The sequence below is a fragment of the Myotis nattereri genome (genome assembly GCF_964212035.1).
Source record: "Myotis nattereri genome assembly, chromosome: 3".
Lineage (NCBI taxonomy): Eukaryota > Metazoa > Chordata > Mammalia > Chiroptera > Vespertilionidae > Myotis > Myotis nattereri.
In genome coordinates, this window is record NC_138077.1 from 198,437,511 (window position 1) to 198,464,811 (window position 27,301).

General features: G+C 49.5%; 1 protein-coding gene across 2 annotated transcripts in view; it reads right to left on the bottom strand.

Moving 5' to 3' along the window:
* Nucleotides 1-6,284: 6,284 nt before the first annotated feature.
* The window catches only part of OPRD1 (opioid receptor delta 1), a 34,866-nt gene continuing 13,849 nt past the window's right edge, over nucleotides 6,285-27,301 (bottom strand). For both annotated transcript variants that reach the window (XM_081087922.1, XM_081087923.1), the window contains exons 2-3: nucleotides 11,182-11,531; nucleotides 6,285-8,517 (exon numbers count right to left, since the gene is read on the bottom strand). In XM_081087922.1, the coding sequence (XP_080944048.1) occupies nucleotides 7,979-8,517; nucleotides 11,182-11,531 (889 nt within the window). In that variant the 3' untranslated portion in view covers nucleotides 6,285-7,978. The remainder of the gene's footprint in view (nucleotides 8,518-11,181; nucleotides 11,532-27,301) is intronic.

A 27,301-nucleotide genomic window follows, 5' to 3' on the forward strand; every position in this document is an offset into this window, starting at 1 on the left:
AGGGATGAGGAGGAGCCAATTTGGAGGGAGGGGGAGGGGGGAGGGTGCCTTGGGTATCCGTCTCTCCCATCAGATGGGGTTCCTTTTTTTTATTTTTAATTTCAGAGAGGAAGGGAAAGGGAGAGAGAGATAGAAACACCAATGATGAGAGAGAATCATTGATCGGCTGCCTCCAGCACGCCCCCTACTGAGGATCAAGTCAGGGCATGTGCCCTGACTGGGAATCAAACCTTGACCTCCTGGTTCATACATCGACGCTCAACCACTGAGCCACGCTGGCTGGGCCAGATGCGGTTCTTAAGGGACAGTGTTGTATTTACCTCTAAGACAGGTCCTGAGGGCAGAGCTATACTTTTCACTCTGTGCACAGGCGGGTCTATATCACCTCCTAAATTGCCCCCGCTTCCCCCTCACACACACAAGCAAGGAAACCACAGAAGGTGAGCAAAAGAAACAGCCAGAGATGTGGACACTTGAAATAGCGCTCACTTTATTGGGAAAACAGAAGGTTGGGTCCTTGGTACCAAGATGGGGTCCGGGATTGGCAAGAGCCAGATGTCTGAGTCACGCTTCATTTGTGACATGCCTCTTCCCTCCTCCCCAAAGTGGAGCAGCTCCGATTACAAACACCAGACCCCAAGGCGTCCTTTTCCTGGCCTCTGGGCAGATGCCCAGGGGACTTTACCAATAAGTGTCTGTTTCTGGCATCAAGGAGCAAAAAGGAAACGTCTCTATTCTCTCCCAGGATGGTAGAACTCCCAGAACCCATCAACTTCTGCCTCTGTCCCTCCATTGTGTAGAGGCCCAGAGAGGGACAGAGACCTGCCCAAAGTTGCACAGCCAGGAAATGGATGACAGAGTCCAACCCACATTCTCTGTCTCTCGGCTTGAGACTCATTCCAGAAGGAGATTCTAGGAGCTGAGTCCCAGCAGATGGATGTCACCTGCACTGACACCCACCAAGGGACTCCGTCCTCATGACTCAAACATTCAGGCCAAGAGGTCTAGGCCAGTGCCACCCAGGGACCTTTCTTCCCTCTCAGGCTGTGCCCACGACTGGGGTCCCTGGGAGAGCAGTCCTGGTGAGGACAAAAGGGGACAGCCCTGTGTAAGGAACTGGAGAAGAAGACCTCTATTGAAAATTTCCTCTCTAATGCATTCTGCTCCACCGTTTGAAACTCGAGGAGAATGGTTAAAAGAGGAAGGCCTACAGCATTAAGAGACAGGTCAGAGCATGTGTAACCTTAATACGACATAATATTAAAAAGCTCCATCTGATGAGCACTTACTATGCAGCACGGAGTAGAATAGCTACCATATGTAGTGCCATTTGCTGGGAACGCTTTCTTGACCAAAACAGATGAAGTCCTTCTTTCACAGCCTCTTTCTAAATCTTCACAACTTCTTACCAGGTAAGCGTTGTCATCCACGATTGAATGAAGTGACTTGCCCACAGTCATACAGCTAAGTCATGGCAGGCAGTAGGAAAATTCCAGAACCAGAGGTCTTCCAAGGCAGGGAGCAATGGATGGGGGACCTGCCAAGGCCACAGCGGTTTCTTGGGCAGCTGGCATGTGGCTCTGCCGCCAAGGGGAAGAGGCACAGGACCTGGCACAGGAAGGGAGCTCCGTTCATGCCTGTGAGCTGGACCCACCGTCTCCCTAGCGTCTTCTGCGTCATCAGTTTCCTCTCGGCACGCAGGAGGAGGGAAGCAGAGGAAGGGGACTTGACAGACCCAAGAGGGCATCCTTGCTGGCCCAGCTATCGAAATGCCATGTGGCCTCTCTAGGTCTGTTTCCTCATCTGTACAATTGGGGTAATAATAACAATGCCTACCTCGTGGTCAAGCTGTGAAAATTGAGTAAATTACCGCAGGTAAAGTGCCCAGAGCAATGATGAGGACCACGTGCTGTGTGTGACCTATTGTGATTAATTACATCGGCTTCATTCGCGCTGAGATGGCTGTGAAGGCGCTCTGCACTCTGGGAAGAGCTGGGCCCCCGGTGGGGCTCATGGCCAGTGGAGATGACAGAGCTAGAACCTGGGCAACCCCCCGCCTCGCCCTCTACCCCATCAGGATGTCCATCTCCATGGCTCTCCCTAACCCAGCCGTGGGCAAACTACGGCCCACGGGCCGGATCCGGCCCGTTTGAAATGAATAAAACTGAAAAAAAAAAAAAGACCGTACCCTTTTATGTAAGGATGTTTACTTTGAATTTATATTAGTTCACACAAACACTCCATCCATGCTTTTGTTCTGGCCCTCCGGTCCAGTTTAAGAACCCATTGTGGCCCTCGAGTCAAAAAGTTTGCCCACCCCTGCTAACCCCTTTCAGAATTCCCAAACTGCCGGCCGCCAGAAGCACACAGCCAGCTGTCCTAGTCTCCTGTCTCCCAGCATCTGCAACCTCCGAGTGCGGGGACTTCCTCCCATCGCTGTCCCCGAGCTCCCAGCACTATGTGCTCAGTGCCCAGGAACGAAAGAAAAGAATAAATAACAATGAGTAAGTTACTGATGAGAGAAAGGTGTGTGTCTGTGTTCTGTGTGTGAATGCTGGGGCCTCGGTCCAGGGGCATCACTCCGGGGGCTTTACAGCCCCTGGAGCTGTTTCCACATGGATCCACAGCAGTTGCCAGGCAGGGAAGGCAGTCAGGCCAGGGCCCGGGCTCGGGAGCTGCTGCTGCAGACAGACAGGGCTGGTCTTTGGTGGGAGCCCAGCAGGTGCCCAGCCTGGGCTGTTGCTCCTCCAAGTCCTCTCAGGACAGTGGTGGCCCCTCTGCACCTTGAGGAGCATTTCAAATTCCAAGCCAAGCAAACGTCCTTAGCTGCCTCTGGCAGCCCCATCATGCTTACAGAATAACCCTGTCTTTGGGGTCTGCTCTGTGCCAGGCACTTCCGTAAGCATCTCACTGGCATCATTTCTAGCCATCAGAGGGGAATCTTGGAAGTAAAGCGACTTGCCTGCAAGCACACTGCTAGCAAGTGGCCAAAAAGCAGAAAAATCAGGATTCTTATGAGACTAAGCATATTATTAGAGCCTGACCCATCCCTTGGACTTAGATCTAGGAAGACACAGAAGCCCAGAGAGGGCAAATCCCTTGCCTAGGTCACACAGCCAGTTAGCTTCAGAGCTGAGATTGGATCGCAGGCCAGGTAGGAGACTGAACTTGAGGACTCTGGTTTACTCTCATCTCTCCCCTGCCCTCCCCACCCCCAACCTCTCTTATATGACACTTGACATTATCCATCACTCCCTCCCTCTGGGAACGCCCTCCTCCTCCAGTTTCCATGGCAGCACATCTCCCCGTCCTCCTCCAGCTTCTCACTCTCCACAGTGGCTCCTGAGCCTAGAGGGATCCTTAGGCTGGGTCCCCAGTCTCTTCTCCTATTACTGGCCTGGAAGCTCGTCTGCTTTCCCTCTAGGTCTCTAGCTCTGACCTTGCACTGCAGGTCCACTTGTAAGTAATAACAGTGACTAACCATGTGCTAAGAGCCTACTTATGCCCTGGATCCTATACAGCAGGTCCCCAAATGATGTCCTTTCCTTCAGCATCGATTCATTATAACAGTGATGAGAAAAGAATTGATTCCCAGCTGAGGCCCGTCTGGGGTGTGCGTGTTCTCTCCTTGTCTGTGTGGGGGTTTTCTGGATACTCTAGCTTCCTCCCACATTCTAAAGGTGTGCATGTGAGGTGAATTGACACGTCTAAATTATGAGAGAGAGAGAAAGAGTGTGTGTGTGATGTGACCTGTGATGGGAGAACATCCTGTCCACTTTGCACCATGAGCTGCCTGGAGAGGCTGTGGCCACCTGTGATCCTGAACTAGAATAAGGGAGTCGGAAAATAATCATCTTACTTTTTTTTCATTACTCTTTCTTAAATGTATGTATAGCTCACATTGACTTTGATGTTTAATATTAGAAGCATTTGGGGTCTTTATTTAGAAACTAGAGGCCCAGTGCACGAAATTTGTGCATGGGCAGGGTCCCTAGCGGCTGCTGGCTGGGGCCTCCCTTCCCCCTTGCTGCCTGCCACTGCCACCAGCCTGGGCCTCCCTTCCCATGGTTGGCCGGCTGGCCCCACCTCCTGGTCAAACTCCTGGTCGAACTCCCGGTTGAGGGGACAATTTGCATATTAGGCTTTTATTATATAGGATAGTGGTATGTTTTTGTGGCCAGAAATATCCTGTAGGAACTTAACTCTTGCTTATATCAATTAGCCTATGTAAAATGGTTTTGTTATACATCATGTCACTTAAAGTTGCACTTTCCAAGAAACTAGAGATGAAGTTAAGGGAGGACTTGCTGTATATTAACTCATCAAATCCTCACAGCCCCATGAAAGAAGTTTATTCTACAGATGAGGAAACAGAGGCACAGAAAGGGAAAGCCAAGATCTGACTCCAGCCTCAACCACTACTTCTATTACAAGAGATATGAAATTGTAGGAGACAATAATTTCCTTCCCTCCCACCTCCTGAAGAGAGAGGAATGGGAATTTGGGGGGAAATGAGATCTACTCTAGTTTGAGAGCTCTGTGATGCTCTAGAATTACACTGTTAATTTGGGGCTTTAAAATACATCATGTTCAGTACATTTTATTTTTTTAAATATTTTTATTGATTTCAGAGAGGAAGGGGGAGGGAGAGAGAGATAGAAACATCAATGACGAGAGAGAATCATCGATCGGCTGCCTCCTTCAGGCCCCCTACCAGGGATTGAGCCCACCACCCGGGCATGTGCCCTTGACTGGAATCAAACTCAGGACCCTTCAGTCTGCAGGCCGATGCTCCATCCACTGAGTCAAACCAGGTAGGGCTCCAGTACATTTTAAAATGTGAAGAGTTAGAGTGCCAGGTGGAACAAAAGTTCATGGAAAATTGCCCTTTTCCTTCAAGACTTTCCATTTGGTTTTAAGTCTTCAAAACCTCATCCCAGGGTTCTACAGCTCTTCTACTTCAATGATGTCTGAAATTCATCATTAAATTCCTGGAAACTGGACCCTGGAATTCCACTGACCTGAGTTCCGCTGCCACTAACAAGCTCTGTGACTTAGGGTGAGTGGCTGGACCTCTCTGAGCCTGACTTCTTGTCTAAAATAAGGGTAATAATCCTACTCCCACCATGTCCCCCCAGGAATGTCATCAGACACGTTCGGTTAAGCCCCACGCTCCAGCTGCACACAACTTCTCAGGTTTGCCAAGCGCTGGAACATCTCGCTGATTGGCACAGGCTGTCCTCTTCTTAGCGGCCAACTCCTCGTCATGCATCAAGGCCCTCTGACCCTTTTCCACCTCTTTCAGAATTGCTACAACTCTCTTTCCGTGCAAAGCTAGAAAAGGTAGTTCCCTGTGACACCCTCCCAGGGCTCCCTGTGGGCTACACACGTCACAGGGAGATGCAATCATCGCTTATGCTTTGTCTCCAGCACGGGATCAAACTTTCTGAGGGCAGGGCAGTACCTGACTCATTTCCAAGTCCCAGTGCCCAGCGTGCTTACAGCCTGGCATGGCATACATTTCCATAGACATTTGCTTTCCCTTAGATGCACATGGTCTGGACCCAGCCCCTGCTGACCCCAGGACAAATTTATGTATGAGAAGTAGTGAAAGGGAGCCAGTCTGTTGTAGCCACAGGAAACGGTAGTGGACAGACCTGGGCAACCTTGAGCAGCCTGTTCTAGGAGGAATTAAAGGGGACACAGCGATTGCAAGGAAAAGAAACAGACTTGGTCCCAACCTCACCCCCTAAAGGAGTCTTCCCTGGTTCCTAAATTGTCTGCTTCCCCTGACATCTCCCCAAGGCATTCACAGGAGGGGTCCCAGGGGATGAGGAGTGTCCAGGAGTGCCCCCACCTTGCTGATACCCACCCCCATCCAGACACAGAGACCCCATGGTCTCAGGCTCCATTTGAAGGGTGAAAGTGAGCAGGGATCCCAGACCTCGGTAACTTGGCAGCAGGTCTGAGTGCTGGGCACAGCCCCGCATCTTCCCAAGGCACTAGGGGAGCCTCTCTCAGGAGAAGAAAAGTCCCAGGTCTGCAGTTTCCGGGGACCTCGCCCTGAGAAGGGGACTGTGCTTTGCCAACCAAGGGTATCCCTGCTTCTAATGTGCCCAAAGCCCACCCTGATGCCTCAGCCCCCACCTTGCTGAATGCCAGTTCAGCCCCTGCTGAGTGACAGCCTCCCAGACAGGGAAAGGCTTTTGTTCCAAGGAAATGGCTGTCAAAGGGAGAAGAGGTACATTGTTTCTTTTCTTTTTTCCCCCCTTTTATTTCTTTTTCCGCTTGTGACAGACGTCAATTTCTTGCCATCTGTCCCCCAAAGGAAAGATGATTAAATGTTTTTACAAGGATGTCAGAACACTGCCTCAATAGGGAGCCAGGGTGCTTGACTGAGGCTGCGCATGTGTGAGGAAGGGGAAAGCCGGGGGCGGGGGAGATAAAGCAAGGGGAGGCCAGGGACCAAGGACAGACCCTGGTACTGGGGGAAGCAAAGATCTGGCTCGCCTCAGTAAAATGCCCCACAAATGAAATGAAATACTCTCTGCCTAGCTCTGGGTGGACCCGCCTCTCAGCAGCTTGAAGGGGGCAGCGAGAGCAGGTGGGGGACCTGGGGGTCCAGGGAAAAGGCAGAGGGGAGCACGTACTGACAGGAGCATTGCAGTTATAAAAGCCTTTTCCCCCCAGTTCCTTCAGAGTCCGGTCCCCACATGGGCCGTCCCAGCTTTCCGGGAACAATGGACACAGTGGAGGCAGCCAGATGCGGGGAGAAAGAGGAATTCTTGGAGCTTCTTCTCAGGAGCCCCGGGCCGGGAGCAGGGGGCAGGGCAGTCTGTGCTGGCGCTTCAGATGCCCACCCAGTCCCAGGGGCACTTACCCTCCACGGAGCTCTGACCCCCAGTCCTCTGTCCTGCAGCACCTGGGCCAGAAAAGCCAGGGTCCTGGGGAACCCCCAACGGCATCTGTCCACTGGCTTCAGGAACTAACCGCAAAGCTGAACCAGCAGCACCACCACCTCCACTTCCTGCCTCAGCCCACCCACCACCACCCCTTGGCACTGAGACCAACCAGCAGCTTCGGTTTTGGAACTGAAGCCATGAAGCCTCCTTGCTCCTTCTGAGCCCCGTTAGGGACTCGGCCTGAGGAGTCAACCCCAACCCCGGCCCTGTTCTGCTACCCTATCCTGGAGCCACCCCACTGAGGTGCAGGCTGGGGACGCTACCTCCATGCTGAGGCACCCTGCCCATCCCAAGGAAATGACTGTCAAGGAGCAAGAAGGTATGTTTTTTTTCTCTCCCTCTCTATTTTTCTCTTCTTTTTATTTATAGAGATGGCAAGTTGGACCTGGACCTGGGCAAGCCCAGCCTTGAGCCCCACCTCCTGCTAGAACTCAGGGCCGGGCCTCTCGCCCAAAGTTGAGGCCCCTGTCCCCCGCACACAGGGCCTATCTCTGAGGCCCAATCTTGAGCAGTAGCCACGCCTCCCAGTCCTGTCCTTGCGTTGGGTCCGAGAAGAGGCCCCTCCTCGCTACACAGAAGCCTGATCTTGCAGCTCAATTCTCAAGCCACTGTCCCCACCACTGCCCCATGGGTCCTGGCCGGGCATCTTCAGGGCTCGGTCCGCACCCTCACTGGCAAGCCCAGCTCAGGGTTGGAACGTGAAGCTCTCCCCACGGTAGAGGCCCTACTTATCCGCCCAGGTCTAGAGCCACAGGTCCTCCTCCCTAGGAGTCGGCAGCTCCTCCTCCACCCAGAGCCTTTGACCAGGCCCTCAGTCCAGTGGCACAGCCCACCGCCCACCCCTCTGCCCCGCCCAGAGGCCCACCCACCTCAGGGGCCCCATCTCTGGGCCCCTGGCCCATCGCAAGCCCGGGTCTGTTTTTCCAAACAGAGGCCCCCTTTCTCCTCCTGCGGCGCCCTGGCCCCCACCCCCCTTAGCACTCGGGGTGACCGCCAGGTGGGCCAGCCGGGCCTGGTCAGGCAGCGGTGCCACCAGGACCCTCGGACGGGGTGCAGGCGGTGACCCTTTCGCGGACCGTAGCTTCCCGGGCGCGGCTGAAGCCGCCGGGCTCCTGGCGGCCGCAGGGCCAGCGGCAGAGCTGGCGGAAGCAGCGCTTGAAGTTCTCGTCCAGGAAGGCGTAGAGCAGGGGGTTGAGGCTGCTGTTGGCGTAGCCCAGCGCGATGCACAGGTGCAGCGCGGCCACCACGAGCGGGTCGCGCCGGTTGATGTCCACCAGCGTCCAGACGATGACGAAGATGTGGATGGGGGCCCAGCACACCACGAAGGCGCCCACCACCACCAGCACCATGCGCGTGATGCGCCGCAGGCTGCGGTCCTTCTCCTTGGAGCCCGAGAGCACGCGCACACTGCGCAGGCGCAGCAGCATCAGGGTGTAGCACACGGTGATGATGAGGATGGGCACCACGAAGGCGAAGAGGAACACGCAGATCTTGGTCACCGTGTCCCAGTACCAGCTGGGGCTGGGGAACTGGAGCGTGCACACCACGGCTCCGTCTGCATCAAGGAACGAAAGAAGAACAGGCAGGGTAAGGGGGATGGGGGCCTAAGGGGCTCGGCCTGCCCGCGACCCTCCCGTCTCAACTTGGTCCGGTCCCACCGCCTCCTCCTGGCCTTTACACAGGGTGATTCCTCTACCTGGATTACCCTCCGTTGCACGTGGTGAACTCTTCCTCGTCTTTCAAGATCCCAGCAGGATTGGCCCTAATACAGAAGGCCTTCCTATATTCCCTCCAAGTCCCTTTAGAAGCCCAACACAAATGCTATAATTTAGCCTAAGCTCACTAAATGCCAGTGATTATGATAACTGAAAACAGCTCACACATTTCCAAAGTAGTTTCAGTGGGGACGATATTGCTAAACTGACATAGAGAGCGAGTTAAGAGCAGGACCCAGGTCCTATTAATTGTGTGGTGTGGCCTTCAGCAAACTATTCAAACCTCAAGAGCTTCCCTAAAGTGGGACTAACAACAGTACCTAAACCTCATAGGGCTGTTGTGAGGCTTAAATGGGCAAAACATGTAAAGCACATAACACAGTCCAGCCCTTGGTGCACTCACAGGGCAGATACACGGGGGAGTCCAAAGGTCGGGGCTAGGGCTGGGGAGGCAAATCTCAGTTTAATGGCAAAAACTTCCGACTGCCAGACTTGTCCAGAGATAAGAGGGGCACCCAGGAGGGAATGAGCTCCCTGTCCCTGGAGTGTGGGCTTGGGCTGGATGCGCAGCTTATGGGATGTTGTGAGATACAGATACAGGCGGAGGCTGGCCCAGGAGACTCCCAGGTCTTTTGGAATTCTGGAATTTGAGGAGCTACACAGTGGACTTGGAGCCTGAGAGTTGTGAGAAGGGGGCTGGGACTCCACAGACGGAATGGACCTGGGGCATCAGGGTGGCAGGATCCACGTGGATAACTGAGTCGCAGAACTTCATTGTACAGATGGAGGACAGGCCCAGAGAGGAGCAGCACTGTGCAAGGTCACACAGCAAGTGGCATATAAGTGCTGATGGCACACACTGGGGAAGGTGTGTGTGTGTGTGTGTGTGTGTGTGTGTGTGTGTGTGTGAGAGAGAGAGAGAGAGAGAGAGAGAGAGAGAGAGAGAAGGGGGGGGAGTGAGGAGGCCCATCTGGCCCAGCCCCCAGCAGAACTGTAGTTAATGGCCCGTAAACTGAAGGCTGACAGTGAGGAATAGGGCCCAGCTGCTGAGTCAAGACCAATAAGCTCAGAGACTTGATAAGGGCTCTACCCTTGTGAGAGTCAGCAATGGCCAAGAAGCCTCCCACCAAGCCTGTTCCCTTCTCCCACCACAGCACTGGTGATCTGCAAACCTTCACTGCAGGGGCCAAAAGGAGCAGCAGATACGGGGCCAGGAGCCTTAGGTTTTAAGCCAAATTCCACCAAATGCCTGGCTGTGTGACCCTAAATAAACCATGGAGATAGGAGTCTCTGCCTTGTCTATCTCATAGGCGTAATCATCTTAATTGCTGCTATTTATTGGGCCTTGGCAATGAGCCAATACTTGTCCTAAGTATTTTACACAGACAACCTCATTTAATCTTCTCAACACCCCATGATATAGTGTGGCTCAGAGAGGCTAGTGACCAGTGACTTTGGCACCCTGCTGAACTACTTTTCCCACTTCTTTACATCAAGTTGGAGTCATGTGACCAGCTAGCACCAGGAAGAGATGGGCCATGACATGGAAAAGTGGTTGTGCTTTCTCACCACTCCCTCTCCATATTCATCTGCTGCCCAGACCCAGCAGTGGAGGAACCCAAAACCCTCATGTGGAGCCTGGGTCCCTGAACGATGTGCGGCATAGAGACCCTCCTCTTGCTCACACTGAACAGTAATGTGAGTAAGAAAGAAACTTCTACTGTGTTAAGCCATTGCGCAGCTCCCCTGACTGATAGAGGTGGTTACTATACTAATAATTACCATTTTGCTCTGAGGAAATGCACCTATCTACCTGTCATTCTCTGAAGGCCAATCTCTAGGCGTTGCTTTGGTCATCTGAGCCAATGATTTCAAACTGGGGTGGAAGGGAGTTTGGGGTAGGACTGCAGACCTTGTGGCCTCCACTGCTCAAGGATCAGTGACAGCCTCACCCCACTGGCCATCCATCTAGCTCAGGGGTGGACAAACTTTTTGACTCAAGGGCCACAATGGGTTCTTAAACTGGACCGGAGGGCCGCCGGAACAAAAGCATGGATGGAGTGTTTGTGTGAACTAATATAAATTCAAAGTAAACATCATTACATAAAAGGGTATGGTCTTTTTTTTTTTTTTTTAGTTTTATTAATTTCAAACGGGCCGGATCCGGCCCGCGGGCCGTAGTTTGCCCACGACTGATCTAGCTCCTTAAAGGTCAGTCATCCACACACTTCTGGCCAGCGGCTACATGCTCACAAACCAGCCATCCATAATCCCATTGATAATTTCCTTTGGCCAGCAATCCATATGACTACTGACTAGTCATTCATCCTCACCACAGTCCACCATTCACATTCCTCATTGGCCAACCATTCCCATTCCCATTGGTTGACTATCCATATTCCCACTGGCCAGTCATCCACACTGATCAGCAGTCCATATCTCTACCCTTGTAAGTGGCCTATAAACCCACAGAGGCCCATGTGCTGCCTCCTGTGGCCACTCACCCCGGGGACGGGTCACAGCCATGATCATGATGGGTACACCAACACCTGATGCCAGGACCCATATGCAGATGTTGATCAGCTTGGCCTTGGCGGGCGTGCGGAAGTCCAGGGCCTTGACAGGGTGGCAGACAGCAATATAGCGGTCCACACTCATCATGGTGAGTGTGAAGATGCTGGTGAACATATTATAGTAGTCAATGGAGAGCACAGCCTTGCAGAGAAGTTCCCCAAAAGGCCACGTCTCCATCAGGTACTTGGCGCTCTGGAAGGGCAGCGTGCTGGTGGCCAGTGCATCTGCCAAGGCCAGGTTGAAGATGTAGATGTTGGTGGCTGTCTTCATCTTCGTGTACCTTAAAGGGAAATGCACATATAACTGTCCCAATGCACAGATTTCCGTTCCACTTGAAACTCAGGGAGGCGAAATGACTGATCCAAGGTCACACAAAAGTCCGGGGCAGAGGAGGGACTAGAACCCTGACCTCTCTGATTCAGCATCATTCCTTTCCATTCTAACAGATGAAAGAGCATTTATCTGGCTTGGAGTAACTTTGGCAGAAGGTATTTTAGGAAAAACCCTTATCTTTTAAAAATAAAACAGCTCCAGAGGGAAACAGGTCTAGGTTCGAATCCTGCCTCTACTGTTTGTCAGCTGAGTGCTTCTGGGCTAGTAACTTGACCTTTCTAAGCCTTAGTGTCCACAACTGTAAAAGGCGGGACAATATTTTTACCAATCTCATTGAGTTGCTATGAAATGTAATGAGATGATATAGCACTTAGGCCAGAGCGCAAAGCATAAGGGCTTGGTATAGGATAGGTGTTATTATTCTTCAAGTACAAAGAATGGAGCTGGGGGCTAGACCAGAGTGACCTGACCCTCTACCACTGACCTGGCCTTTTGGGAATATGATTGGGCAGCTCTGATGGAGGGACTCTGCCTAGCAGAATGACTAGGACCTTAGACCACCTGGAATGTCCTCCATGGGCTCCCAGTCCTTCCTATTGCCCTTTCCAGACTATCTTATTCCCATACAGGTGGACTCACCCAGCTGTAGGAAAGGGGAGCAGGGGACAGTGTCAGGCCTCCAACACAGAGCACATGCCCAGGTGTCCAAGCCAAATGTCTGCAACCAGGCCCGGTACCTGAAACTCTCCACCATCCATCCCTCCACGGTCTATGCTGCCACACAGCTGCTAGCACCACAGCTGGCCCCGGTTTGGCCAACATTTCCAGTCCTGGGCTGGATGGTACGATGGAGGAGGCTCATACACTGAAAACAGTGCCAGTGCAATGTGATCATGGAAACATACCAGTGCACCGAGGCAGGGGTAAGGACTGCTTTCATGTCCCTGGAATGATCCGAGAAACCCAAAGAAGAGTTGTCTGAGTGACTCCTCAAATTTCAGAGCAGAAGAACTCTGAGAGGTGGAGGGGAGTGATTTTATGAACGTGTGGTTCAAGGACTTCCCTCACAATCATTGGAAGAACCCCAAGAAATGCAGATCCTGGGACCCCACCCCAGACCTTGAGATCTTAATCTCTGGGAATCTTCATCTTTAACCAGAACCCCCTCCCCCAAGTGATTCTTATGGATCTTAAAGTTTAAGAAACACGATGTAGCCTATTGCCCATGTTGAGGAGAGATGGGGAAACTGAGCCAAGGTGAGGAGTGACAGCGGCAGAGCTAAATCAAGAACTTAGACCTCCTGACTCCCAGACCAAGGCTTTCTCTCCACTCTACCCCAAGGGTGGAACCGAGCTTCTGCCTCTACCCCTCTAGGCGGGACCGATGCGTGCCCTCAACGTGTTCGGAATGACTGAATGGGTTCTACCCGCTAAGGCTCCATGATGTCACTGATTTGTTTGGCTTTAAAAAAAAGATGCTGAGTCACTCATTGTCCTCCATGGCCAGCATCTGTCCTACTCCCTCCCAAAATAGCCATCACTTGTCCTGCAGCTGGAGAAGCAGAAAGTTTTGCTGGAAGACAGCAGAATTGCAAGTCTTGGAAAGTCTGTCTTCAGTGGGGTGCGGGATCACAGCTGTGTGGGAGGCAGTCTCAACCCCACAGCTGACTCGTCTAATTTTGCTTCTTTTACGCAGAACAATTAGAGGCTGTTCTTTGCCTGCTATTTTGATTTATGAAGGCTCCTTCAATTCCCGGGGGGGGGGGGGGGGGGCGCGGAGATGAGCTGCTGGGAAGTAGGTGATGAAGCTGCTGTAGCTGATCCAGGCAGGGCTGAGAGGCCGAGCACTGCCAGCCAGAGCCCCCTCTCCTCACAGGCCTCCCCACCCTGCAGCTAACCAGCCCCAGCCCTGTCCTGTTGGCCTCTTCTGACAAATCATGCTGCTCTGCCCTAGTTGGTTTGCTCAGTGGTTAGACAACCGGCCCTCGGCCTGAAGGGTTGTGGGTTCAACTCCCAGCCAAGGGCACGTACTTCAGTTGCAGGCTCGATCCCCAGTGCTGGTTGGGAGTGTGCAGGAGGCAACCAATCGACGTGTCTCTCGCACATTGATGTTTCTCTCTCTCTGTTTCTTCCCCCCCACACCCTTCTACTTTCTCTAAAATTCAGTGGAAAAAATATCCTTGGATGAAGATTAACCAAAAAAAATAAATAAAAAATCATGCCGCTCTCCTGCGCTCAGGGCCAATTCCACAAACTGGCCCCAACCACCTCTCAGGCCTCAGCTCCCAGAACCTTCCCTTGATGGCTGCCCCCCACCCCTCACTTCTTCCCTGTTCCTTGGACACATCCAGCCCATTTCCACCTCAGGGCCTCCGGACTGCTGCTCACTCTTCCTAGAAGCCTTGAGTCCCCAATTGTGCATGGCTTGCTCCTTCACTTAACTTAGGACTCTATTCAAATGTGGCCTCCTCAGAGAGGCTGCCCTGACCTCCCTATCCCTACCCGCTCCTAACACTGCTTCATTTTCTTTATACCACCAACTACCGCCTGACTTAATATTTATCTTCTTTTCTGTCTATTTGACTCTCTCGCCCACATAAACTCCCTGAAGACAGGCCTTTTGTCCATTTTGTTCCCTGCTGTATTATCGGCCCTACCAACAGTGCCTGGTAAATAGCAAGCTTTCAATAGGCATTTGTTGTAGAGGCCAGGTCTCACCAGCTCTCACAGGGACCACCACAGCAGCCTCTCCGCCCCTCAAGTCATCATCCACATAAGCCGGGGTGCTCACAATAACAGGCAGATTTGCTCAGGACACTCTTCTGCTTACAGTCCTTCTGTGGCTCCCCATTGCCATCTGGATAAAAGCCAAACCCCTCAGACGGGCATTCCATCTGCGCGGGCTCCTTTCCCACAGTGCCTCCGCGCCCAGCCACTCCATCTCGCATCCCCTCCCCGCTAAGAGACAGCCACTATAATGGTTTGGCGGGACTCCTTCCAAACCACATATATGCATATAGCTTTTTATAAAATTTTATTTCTGCCAGTGTAATCCAATGACATCATATAAAAAGTCACATAGCACCATAATGAAAATAGGTGCCCCTCTGCCCTCCCCTTCCCCATGCCTCTGGCCTGCTCGCCAGAGCCACCACTTTTCACGTTTTTAGTTATTCTTCTAATTATTATCTCCATCATTCTAAACAACATGTTTAAATGGTGGTTTCCTGATGTAGCCATGTTAGACAGTATTTAGCCATGTTAGACAGTAGTTTGTATTCGGTCGAGCCAGGCTAGGCAGCCGTGACAAACAATCCCCAAATCTCAATGGCTTAACACAACCAAGGTCTCTCTCTCACCCCTGCAGAGTGCTGTCAGTGCTTCCAGGACTATATGCCACGAGGCAATCCCAGCCTGCTGCAAAGGACTATATGCCACAGATAATCCCAGCCTGCTGCAAAGGACTATATGCCACAGATAATCCCAGCCTGCTGCAAAGGACTATATGCCACAGATAATCCCAGCCTGCTGCAAAGGACTATATGCCACAGATAATCCCAGCCTGCTGCAAAGGACTATATGCCACAGATAATCCCAGCCTGCTGCAAAGGACTATATGCCACAGATAATCCCAGCCTGCTGCAAAGGACTATATGCCACAGATAATCCCAGCCTGCTGCAAAGGACTATATGCCACAGATAATCCCAGCCTGCTGCAAAGGACTATATGCCACAGATAATCCCAGCCTGCTGCAAAGGACTATATGCCACAGATAATCCCAGCCTGCGGTAATCGTGCGGCTCTGCCTGAGGCCTCCTTGATCACCGGAGGGAGGGAGAAGAGACAGCTGCAGGGCCATCTAGGCTCTGGTCTAGCTGCAGCATAGCACTTCCACCTGCAGCCCACGGACTAGAACTAGTCCTGTGGCCCCAGCCAACAGCAAGGGGCTGAGAAGTGCAGTCTTTTATGTGCCCAGAAGCAGGGAGAATCAGGTATTACGGAACACTAGCAATGACCGCCCCAACTCCCTATTATGGTGGGAGAGGATTCACTCTCTTACACGACCCAACGCCACCGTCCCTCCCCATTCTTCCAATATAGTTTTACCACAATTTTTAAAATTTAAGTGAAACCGATATTCAAGGTTTATACTCTTTTTTGTGGGGTTTATGTTCTTTTTCTTTCTTTTTTTAAAAAATATATTTTATTGATTTTTTACAGAGAGGAAGGGAGAGGGAGAGAGTGTTAGAAACATGGATGAGAGAGAAACATCCATCAGCTGCCTCCTGCACACTCCCTACTGGGGATGTGCCCGCAGCCAAGGTACATGCCCTTGACCGGAATCAAACCTGGGACCCTTCAGTCCGCAGGCCGAAGCTCTATCCACAGAGCCAAACCGGTTAGGGCGTGGGGTTTATATTCTTATGACTTTGTCGATATTGTCCACTGCTGAGCCAAATGGTATGCTATCATCACATTTATTTTCTACTACAGATTTTTGTTTTTCCTGGAATAATTGCCTCTTTTTTTTTTCTTCATTTGTACACATATTGCTAAATTTCCTCAAACATTCCAGCAGACCCATAAAATGCCCTTCCCATGTAGTCACATAATATACCAGGTCCTTTCCCTAGTGATCTATCTCCTGGAGTCACTCTCCTTTCCTTGCTTTTTTAAAAAAAATCCTCACCAGAGGGTATGTTTCCATTGATTTTTAGAGAGAGGGGAAAAGAAAGGGAAACACAGAGAGAATGCCCTTGACTGGGATCGAACCCAGGACCCTCGGGTCCGCAGGTTGACGCTCTACCCACTGAGCCAAAGCGGCTAGGGCCCTCCCCCCCTTTCACTCTGCGGGTGGTTTCTTTCCAGACCAGCTGCGCACCTGCGCTCTTGTGTTAGCGCACCTGCTTTCTGGCTCACACGTCTTTTCTATCTTGGTTTATGCCCTTGTGTTGGTGCAGCACATCCTTTAGTCCCTTCCTAAGAAAGGACACATAGAAAATAACATTTTTACACTCTTCCACGTCTGACAATGCCTTCCTTCTATCCTCACTTCTGATTTCTCTGACTGTATAAGGATGAGTAGGTTGAAAATCATTTTCCATCAGAATTTTGAAGGCTTGGCTTCCTCATCTTCTAACTTCCCTGTTGCCCCTGAAGTATCTGAACCATTCTGACTCCTGGTGATTTGTCAGCTGCCCTCCCCGGCCAAGAAACTTTTAGTATTGTCTCTTTATCACTAGTATTCTGACGTTCACGGTGATGTACTCTGGGTGGTTCTTTTTCCTTTTATTGGGACCTCTCAGTCTGGAGATTCATGTCCTTCGATTTGAAATGTCCTTATAGTTATTAGGTCATTTCCACCTCTGCTTGGTCCGGGCAATCCGTTAGTCAGACATTGGGCCTCCTGGATTGATCTCAAATTTTCTTACTTTCATCTCTTTGTCTTTGGGGGACATTTCCTTTTCATTATCTCTCAACCTTTTTATTGACTTTTTTTTTTAAAGTTATGGCTTTTGTGTTTTGTTTTTTCATTGCCCTTTCTTCCTATTCCTTTTTATAACATCTCATTTCATGGATACAATATCCTCTCTGACCTCTCTAAGGATATAATAGTTTTTTGTATTTTCTTCTGCTCTCTGCATTGTCTTTTTGCTTCGAACATTTTTGTTTAATTGTCTGTATTGGCCTTTCTCTTCTATTCTGGAGACTGCCTTCAACTATCTGGTAATATGTGACTAAAGGTGGATCTTTCCATGAAGCACTAAACTAATTGACAGGGGTGTTGTGTGTGCGTGCGCGCACGCACACGTGTCAGCACAGGGCCCTGTAGGGGGGCTGAGCAAAGGTCTGGCTTTACACTGGGGGACAGCTAAATATCAGTTCTCTTCTCTGAGGCTTTCAGAAAAGAATCCGCCCATCTCCTGCTGGCAACACACATCTGGCTGTAGGGAGTCTGGTGGCAGGGACAGAGACCACCCTGGGATCCCTCCATTTTCCATCCGGTATCTCACTCTGACCCTTCCTGCGTCTGCTGGCCCTGAGCTCGGAGTTTCTCCAGGTTAACTTCTCGAGGGAAAAAATCTTGACTTCCTGCAAAATAGGGGTCTTCACCTGGTTGGGCAGGGCCTAAGAGTGAGAGGCCTAAATGTCTCACTGCTCCCTCTATGGAGACTCAATCCCCTGCCTGTTTTCATTCCCACACCCCACCGCTGCTCAGCCTCTTCCAATTGCTTTCCATCTTCCAAAGAGGTGTTGACATCTCTGAAGAGACATAAGTTGAGGCATAAAAGGTAAAGTGACTTGCCCAAGTCACATGGGCAAGTGAGTGGCAGAGCTGGTATTTAGTTGAGGCATTCTAGTGCCAACACACCTGGTAATGACTTTGCTCTACTGCCCCTCAGTGCGTGTCACCTTCCTTCCTCGCCCACCTCCCACAGTTAGTGAAAAGGTCAAGGGATGTGAGCTTATGCTAATGGTCTTCACTCCTCCAACAGGCATTAGCAAGCACCTCTTATGTGCCAGGCACCGGGTAGGGGACATAGGAGAGAAGGTGATAGTCTGGCTTCTTGAAATGTATGGTCGTAGGGAGGGGGCAGACACTGAACAAATCGCTGTATTAATTAGTGCACAGTTACCCACTATTACCGCTCTACCACGAAGGACAAGAGAAGGGTTTAGTGATGGACATTACCAGTGGGAGCACGAGGCGGGTTCATGGGAGGAACCTGGCATAGATTGGGAGGTCACTGATGGCTGCTCTGAGGAGATGTGCAATGAACTGAACTGTGTTCCCCCAAATTCTTATTGGAACCCTTACCCATGTGACGGTGTTTGGAGATCGGGCCTTGGGAGAGCCTTGGGGTTATATGAAGTCATGATGGGACTAGTGCCCATTTAAGAAGAGACACCTGTTATAAGGGGACTAATATCTCTCTCTTTCTCTCCTTCTCGCCCCCCCCCCCCCATCTTCCAGTCGCTCCCTCTCTCCTTGTCATGCGAAGCTAGGAAGAGAGCTCTCTGGCACCTTGATCTTGGGCCTTAGCCTCCAGAACTATGAGAAAATAAGCTTCTGTTGCTTAAGCTACCCAGTCTGTGGTGTTTTGTTATGGCAGTTTGAGCTGAGATGAAACGACATCTCTGCCAGGATGGAAAGAATGAGGAGTCAGTCCTGTGAAGATGAAGGGCGAGGTTGTTTCGGACGGAAAGAACAACATGTACAAAGACCCTGTGGCAGCAAAGAGCCTGGTGAGCTGCAGGAATCGTCATAAATCAAGTGCAACTCAAGGGGAGTGAGCCAGAGAGGGACAGCAGGAGAGGCAGCAGCGTCGCTGCTGAGCAGTCAGTCATGCGGAACCTTCGGGCCATAACACAAAGTGTGGATTTTATCCTGAGGGCAAGGGGTTGGGGGGAGTCATCAGAGATTTTAAGCAGAGGAGTGATCTGGTCTGATCTATGTGTGCATCTTTAAAAATCACTCTGACTACTGCGTGGAGGCTAGATGGAGGCAGAGCAAGAAGGGGCAAGAAACTGAACTTTCTAGAAAAATAAAGTGCTTATTGCCCCACCCCCAAAATCCTACATTGGTTTCTAATTTTTTTCCCTTTTTCAAAAAGTTGTGGATATGCCATTGAGCTCCTACTTTAATACCATATTAAAAATGAAACTGAAAATGGATGAAAGAGCTGAAACTATAAAACTCTTAGAAGAAAATATGGGAAAAGCTTCATGACACTGGGTTTGACAGTGGTTACTTGGATACGATACCAAAAGAATAGGCAACAAAAAATAAAATAGATAAATTGGGCTACATCAAAATTAAAAACTTTTGTGCACCAAAGGACACTACCAACAGAGTAAAAAGGCCACCCACAGATGGAAGAAAATACCTGCAAATCACATATCTGATAAGGGAATTAATATCCAAAATATATAAAGAACTCCTACAACTCAAAAAACAACAACAAAATCACAATCCAACCCGTGTGGCTCAGTGGATGAGCACCGACCCAGGAACCAAGAAGTCACGGGTTCGATTCCCTGTCAGTGCACATGCCAGGTTTCGGGCTCGATCCCAGGAGGGGGCATGCAGGAGGCAGCCCGTTGATGAAGTTTCTCTCTCATCAATGTTTTTATCTATCTATCCCTCTCCCTCCCTCTCTCTCTAAAAATCTATTTTTTTTAAATGTATTTTATTGATTTTTTACAGAGAGGAAGGGAGAGAGATAGAGAGTTAGAAACATCAATGAGAGAGAAACATCGATCAGCTGCCTCCTGCACACTCCCCACCAGGGATGTGCCCTCAACCAAGGTGCATGCCCTTGACCGGAATCGAACCTGGGACCCTTGAGTCCGCAGGCCAACATTCTATCCACTGAGCCAAACCGGTCAGGGCTAAAAATCTATTTTTAAAAAACACAGATTTTTTTTTAAAAGGGCAAAGGACTTAAATAGGCATAAGTCTGAAGATATATAAATGACCAATAGGCACCTGTAAAGATGCTGAACGTCATTAATCATTAGGGAAATGTAAATCAAAATCACAATGAGATAGTACTTCATACCTAGCAGGATGGCTACTATTAAAAAAATACGGAAAATAAATACTGGCAAGGATGTGGAGAAACTGAAACCCTTGTGCTCTGCTGGTAGGAATGTAAAGTGGTACAGATGCTGTGGAAAACAGTACAGCAATAGCTCAAAAAACTAAAATAATTGCCATATGATCCAGCAATTCCACTTCTGGGTATATAACCAGAAGATGTAAAAGTAGGATTTCAGATATACATACACCCCATGTTCATAGCAGCATTATTCACAACACCCAAATGCTGGAAGCAATCCAAGTGTCCACGGATGGATGAGTGGATAAACAAAATGTGGTACAGTCAATGGAATACTATTCAGCCTTAAAAAGGAAGGGAATTCTGACACATGCTATGCCATGGATACACCTTAAGGACATTGTGCCAAGTGAAGTAAGCCAGTCACAAAAAGACAAATACGACATGAGGTACATAGAGAAGTCAGATTCGTAGAGGCAGAAAGTAGAATGGCAGTTTCTGGGATCTGGGGGAGGGGGCTATGGGGACTTATTATTTAACTAGAGGCCCGATGCACGAAATTCATGCAAGAGTAGGCCTTCCTTCCCCCGGCTGCCGGCACTGGTTTCCCTCCGGCCACCCAGGACCCAGGGTTCCCTCGCAGCCCCGGCTTCCTCCTGAAGGTCGTCTGGAAGGACATCCAGTCTAATTAGCATATTACGCTTTTATTAGTATAGATTAGAACAGAGCTTCAGTTTGCAAAGATGAGAAGAGTTCTGAAGACGAATAGTGGTGACGGCTGCACAACAATGTTAATGCACTTAATGGCAATGAACTGTGCACTTAATGGTTAAGATGGTAACTGTTATGTTATGTGTATTTTACCACAATAAAGAAAAAAGGTTGTGGGTAATCAAGAGCTGTTGCTGTCTATTTTCTAAGCTGGAGAATGCGGTGAGGGAGTCCTTCAGAGCCTTTCAGATTTGGCTCCTCAACAGACAGCTGTGTGATCTTGGAGAAATTATTTCACCTCTCTGAAGCTGTTTTCTTGTTGGTAATGTCAGTGTAATCATGCTTTTTCGGAGCCAAAACGTGTGAAAATGTCTAGCTTACTAGCCAGCATGTAGACAAGAACTGGCAGCCTTTTTTGTTTGTTTGTTTTTCTTCTGATATTCTTCTGCTTTTTTCTCATGAGGTTCAATCCTCACCATTGGACCCAACCCCAGAGGTGAGGTAAGCTCTGGCTGAACCTCTTTTGACTCTGAGATGCACTGGGAAACCCTTTGCTTTCTCTCAAAGTCAAATCCCCATTAGCTCACCTTGAATTACGCAGCTGCTAGGGAATTTGCTCCCGAACATCACAGTCCTCAGCGAGGCTTCATCATACCAGTTCCGGAGCTCTAATCCCCTCCTGTCTTCTGTCAAACAGCCCATTGTCAGGGGAGGCCATCACCACCTCTACTGACTTCCCTTCCATTTGAAGGAGACGGGGTGTGACTGCAGCACAGGCAGGGCCACATTAAACCCACACACCCTCCTGAGCTCTGAAGTGCTGGGCTTCTCGATGACAAGCAAGCTCCTCGTAAGAATTTTCTCCCGTAGGCACCCCCGGGGCAGTTGGTTAGACTGGCTGACGTCTTAGTGCCTGGCGCCCAGAAGAAGGCTAACGCATTCCCTCCTGCGTGCAGGCCTCGATGGGCCAGGTCTGACAGCTTTGTGTGGGTTGTTTGTTTCCTTTAAGCAATATTCTCTGGCTGCCTTTTCTTCCGTGGGCCAGGCACTATGCCTAAAGCAGCAAATGCATGATTTCATCTCATCCTCACTGCAACCCTGAGTGTTAATGCCATGCTCGTTCTACAGATGAGCCAAGTTAGGTGATGCTCCCAAAGACACATGGCTAGGAGGCGGCAGTGACAGGATGCAAACTTCGAACTGGTTTCCAGAACCCACACTCATAACCCCTCGGGCCTGTGCTTTGCTGTTTACTGTCTCCCTGCCACCTGCACTACCTTATCAAGCATTGGCCATGGCCAGGGCCCCAATCCGGAGGCCAGGACCGAGGGGAGTACACTGGTCCAGAGGTGGGCTGGCTCTATAGCATTCGTCTGGTTTTCACACATTCCTCAACCCTGCTATGTCCCGGGCTTTGGAGACAATCTGCTCACAATCCAGATGGGGTCAGGGAGAGACAGACCAATAAACATCAGGACAATGTCACAGGCACAATGACGGGGCCCAATGGGGAGTTACTACTTATGGGGCAAGGAGGGGAGGTCAATGCAGCACAAAACATACCCCTCTGGTCACGGGGGGCAGTAGCCAGTATTTATGAACAGCTATGTGTAAGGTCTGCTCAGACATGGTTTGATGCACTCCTCACACCTGTGTTTGTTTTGTTTTGTGTTTTAATAGAAAACAAACATTTGTTGGACACTGACTACGTAGCAGGCACTGGAAAAGCATTCTGCGTCATTTAATCCTCACAGAACCCCCTACAGAGTAGACAGTACTTATGATTCCCAATTCACACAGAACTTACCCAAGGCTGCACAGTCAGAAAGAGGCTGAGCAGATTCAAACCCAGAGCCCTTCCCTGAAACCCCAGTGTCTGCCTTGGACTTCGGTTTCCGCTTCTCTCATGAATCCAGAGTGCTCTGTGTGCCCCCCACACATTCTCTTGAACCGTTAAAGCATACGTCCCCCAGAACGTCTCACCACTATGTGCCTAGAACTTACAGCAGCCCTTAGCACAAAGCAGGGGTCCAAACACATTTGGTGAATGAATGAATGTTGGCGACTCAGCCTTCCAAACTAGACTGGGACATCCTCAGGCAAAACCCGTGTCCCCTTCATGCTATCCACAGGGGACAGCGTTGCCTGGAGGACTCCCTGTGGGCAGAGGAGTCTCAGTGTCCTGACCCTTGAAAGTAACCAGTCACGGAGTGAAGGGCTCAGATTGGGACAGCCCTTCCCCACTCGCTACCTTTCTCCTTCATTCCTTCTTCGATTCCTTCCTTCCAACCTGGACGAGTCCAGGTCCCCTGAAGGACATCTGGGCCTCACCCTGTTTGCCCTGAATCTGAAGTGACTCAGCTCTGCGGCAGCAAAGGGAAATACTGTCAGATCATTTCTCCAAGTAGCTCCTTCGTTTTCAACCAAACTGAGGGGAATGTTTTTTTCTATTTATACACAAAGCCCCATGTGGGTCAAAGTCAGGACAAGAGACCTAAAAACCAAAACAATGACAGTAACAGCAACAAGGTAAGAGCACCAACCCACAGTCTGATCCACCTTGTGGTACCAGAGGAACCAAATCGAAGAAAATAGCTTCAGCCTCGATCAAAACTCACTTGGTCCCAAACAGCGTGGATTGCTGGAGTATTTAGAATTAATTTTATTCCCAAATGCTTTTGGGAGCTCAAAAATAACAGCTGCTCACTATAAAATGTTCAAACAATACAGAATGATTTAATAAAGAAAGCTTTAAAAACATCATTACTTTCACAGACCATCGTTACAGATAGCATGCAACACACATACCCTGTTTTATATCATTGGGATCTTGCTCTAATACTGTTATGTAACCTGTTTCTCTCAAAACTATGCTGTGGCCCTGGCCGGCTTAGCTCAGTGGATGGAGCGTCGGCCTGTGGACTGAAGGGTCCCAGGTTCGATGCCAGCCAAGAGCACATGCCTGGGTTGCGGGCTCCTTCCCCAGTGTGGGGTGTGCAGGAGGCAGCCAATCAATGATTCTCTCTCATCATTGATGTTTCTATCTCTCTCCTTCTCCCTTCCTCTCTGAAATCAATAAAGAAATATATTTTTAAAAAAACAAAAAACTATGCTGTGACCATCTTTCTATAACCATAAAAACAAAATTTTTTAAACTACATTCTTTTTTTTAATATATTTTTATTGACTTTAGAGAGGAAGGGAGAGGGAGTGAGAAACAGAAACATCAATGATGAAAGAGAGTCACCGACTGGCTGCCTCCTGCACGCCCCCTACTGGGGATCAAGCCCACAACCCAGGCATGGGCCCTTGACTGGAATTGAACCCGGGACCTTTCAGTCTGCAGGCTGACGCTCTATCCACTAAACCAAACCAGCCAGGGCACCATACATATAAATTAATAAAGATTTTGGTGACCAAACTGATTGTTATTCTAGTCCAGAGGTCAACCAACTTCTTTCTGAGGAGTCAGAGAGTAAGTATTTTAGGCTTTGTAGGCCACATAACGTCTCTGTTGCATATTCTTTTTTCTTTTTTTTATTTAACAACCCTTTAAGAGGATAAAAGTCATTTTTAGCTCAAGAACAGACTTCAGGCTAGATCTAGTCTCACTCAGAGATACTAAACCTCCCAAAGAAAGTTACTTAATACATCCCCTGTCGAAAGACACACAGGCTGTTTCCTCTCTTTTGGTTATTATAGACAAGGCTGTGATACACATCTTCGTGCACCCAGCTCTCTGATGGTCTCCTAGAGAAAGAAATCCTAGAATCTGAGCTAGAAGGAAACTTCACGGAGAGGGCATTCCCTCTGTGGCCCTCCAGGCACATTGGCTTCGCAGTTTCTACTTGAGTGTGTTGGAGACAGCAAAGCCCCCACCTGCAGGCACACCCATCCCGCTGTTGGCACAACTCACAGGGTAGGCAAGTTCTTTCTTTTCTCTTTCTCTTTTTTTTTGGGGGGGGGGGAAGGTGGGGGATAGGGGATGGGGCAGGACTAAAGACTGGCTCCTTCTTACCTGGCACTATTATTCCTGGTTCTGCCCATGGAATCACAGAAACTAAACCTAACCCTCCTCCTTCCCACATGGCAGAAAGTGGAGATATTAACAGTACACATCTCATCCAGCTTTGGGGAGACCTGAGTTAGCACAAGGAAGTGCTCGGTATGTGTCCGCTGTTACGGCCGGTTGGTCAGCGGCCTTCTCAGCGCGGTGTGGCCATTCTTGGAGCTCCCATCTTGGTTTGCCCTCATGTGTTCATTAATGAGATTATCTGAGTGAAGAAGGCACCACTTCTTAGGTGAATGGAGGGCCCGAGACAATGCAGGGAAATCACGTCACGGGCACAGATGGTGCTCGGGCCTGGCTTCTCCCATCTCTCCAGGCAAGTAAATGAGGCCAAATCCCTTTTCTGTGGGATCTGCAATTTCAATCCACATGGCCACATGCCCCAGCCAGCACAGATGGCTCCTGAGGACAGGTTCCCAGGTCTCTGCCCGTGGCTGGCTCCTCCACCCATTACCAGATGTGGTCTTCACGTATGTCCTACCGAACCGGCATCACTGCTGGCAGAACGTCAGCTGAAGCGGCAACCCCCGTCACACAGGCCCCCCCAGATCGGCCTCCCCAAGTCACAACGTTTTCATCTCCTTCTACTTTTTTTTTAAATATATTTTATTGATTTTTTACAGAGAGGAAGGGAGAGAGATAGAGAGTTAGAAACATCAATGAGCGAGAAACATCGATCAGCCGCCTCCTGCACATCTCCTACTGGGGATGTGCCCACACCCAGGTACATGCCCTTGACCGGAATCGAACCTGGGACCTTTCAGTCCGCAGGCCGACGCTCTATCCACTGAGCCAAACCGGTTTTGGTATCCTTCTACTTTTAAACCACTCCAGAAATTCCCCGTTCCCTGCACCTCCCCGTCAGGGGCCAGGCACTCAGCAGATACTGTCACCATCAAGACTTCCATAACTGCAAATGGCCCTGAGGCCGTCCAAGCCGCGGACAGCCAGGGCGGTGCTCGCGCAAAGAAGACCTAGCAAATGCATCATAGGCACAATCCTAGGGGGGGACGCCGATGATGATGAAGACTCAGAGGACAGTGAAATGGACATGGCAGATGAGAGCATTGCTCTCTCTCCAGCTAAACCTAGTCGCAGGTCCAGAAACCTGAGCCCCCGGAAGAGAGTGACAATGATTCTGACTTTCTTGCCAAGGGACCCAGGCAGATGAAAACCCTCAGATGTGTAGCCTCCTATGTGTTACTCCATGAAGCTTAAACCAGAGCAAACTCCAAAGATGATTTTTTTTTTTTGCCTTATCTCCTTAAAGTGGGAAATGTGTGAGCTTAGTGATTCACATCCACAGGACAAAAACTTGAGGAAAAATAAGTTTCTATGTAAGTTTTGATTATTGTTGTCATCACATACGTCCTGTAAGAGTCGGTGGGACAAACCTGGGGCTGGCATGGCGCACAAGGACTCGTTTTAGGAATCAGTGTCAGACTAGTAGTCACTTGTACAATTTAGAGGTTTTTAATTCTAGCTTTTATTTCATTTTATTTAGTCTTATTTTTCTTCTGCATGCTCACAATACCAAGCTTTAAATGTATTTTATTAAAATTTTCTGAATGAAAGTTAGCTAAGTCAGATGAAAACCAACTTTCTTTGAAAATCAGGCAACAGAAGATCCTCTGGGTTATAAATACCCCATTTTCTCTCAGAAGGCCAGCATTCCTTCTGAGGAAAGGTGACTTAAAAAATAAACCGGAATTGAAATAGGTAGAGTAACACGAGAATTTCCCTATTGTGAAAAAAACAAGTGGCAGATAGGTGGCATTGTTTGCTTGTTTGTTTTTTGGAAAGCACAGAACAATTTTCATTGCTTTTCAGTTATAAAGTCAGAAGACCTCTGAAGTTACTTCTCTCTTTTTTTAAAAAAAATATATTTTATTGATTTTTTACAGAGAGGAAGGGAGAGGGATAGAGAGTTAGAAACATCGATGAAGGGGAGTTATGGGGGGAAGAAAGAGGAACAAATGTAATAATCTGAACAATAAAGATTTAATTAAAAAAAAAAAAGAAAAGAAACATCGATGAGAGAGAAACATCGACCTGCTGCCTCCTGCACACCTCCTACCAGGGATGTGCCTGCCACTAAGGTGCATGCCCTTGACCAGAATCAAATCTGGGGCCTTTCAGTCCGCAGGCTGATGCTCTATCCACTGAGCCAAACCGGTCAGGGCTGAAGTTACTTCTCTTAATAAATGTTTTTAATACCATATTTTTATATTATTATAATAAATTTTACTTGAAAAAAAAAAAGAAAGAAAGTGGCTCTGAAAGAGACAAGTCCACATCCCAACCCCCAGTAGCTGTGACGGTGGCGTATTTGAAAAAGGGTCTTCACCGATGTGATTAAGGTAAGGCTCTCC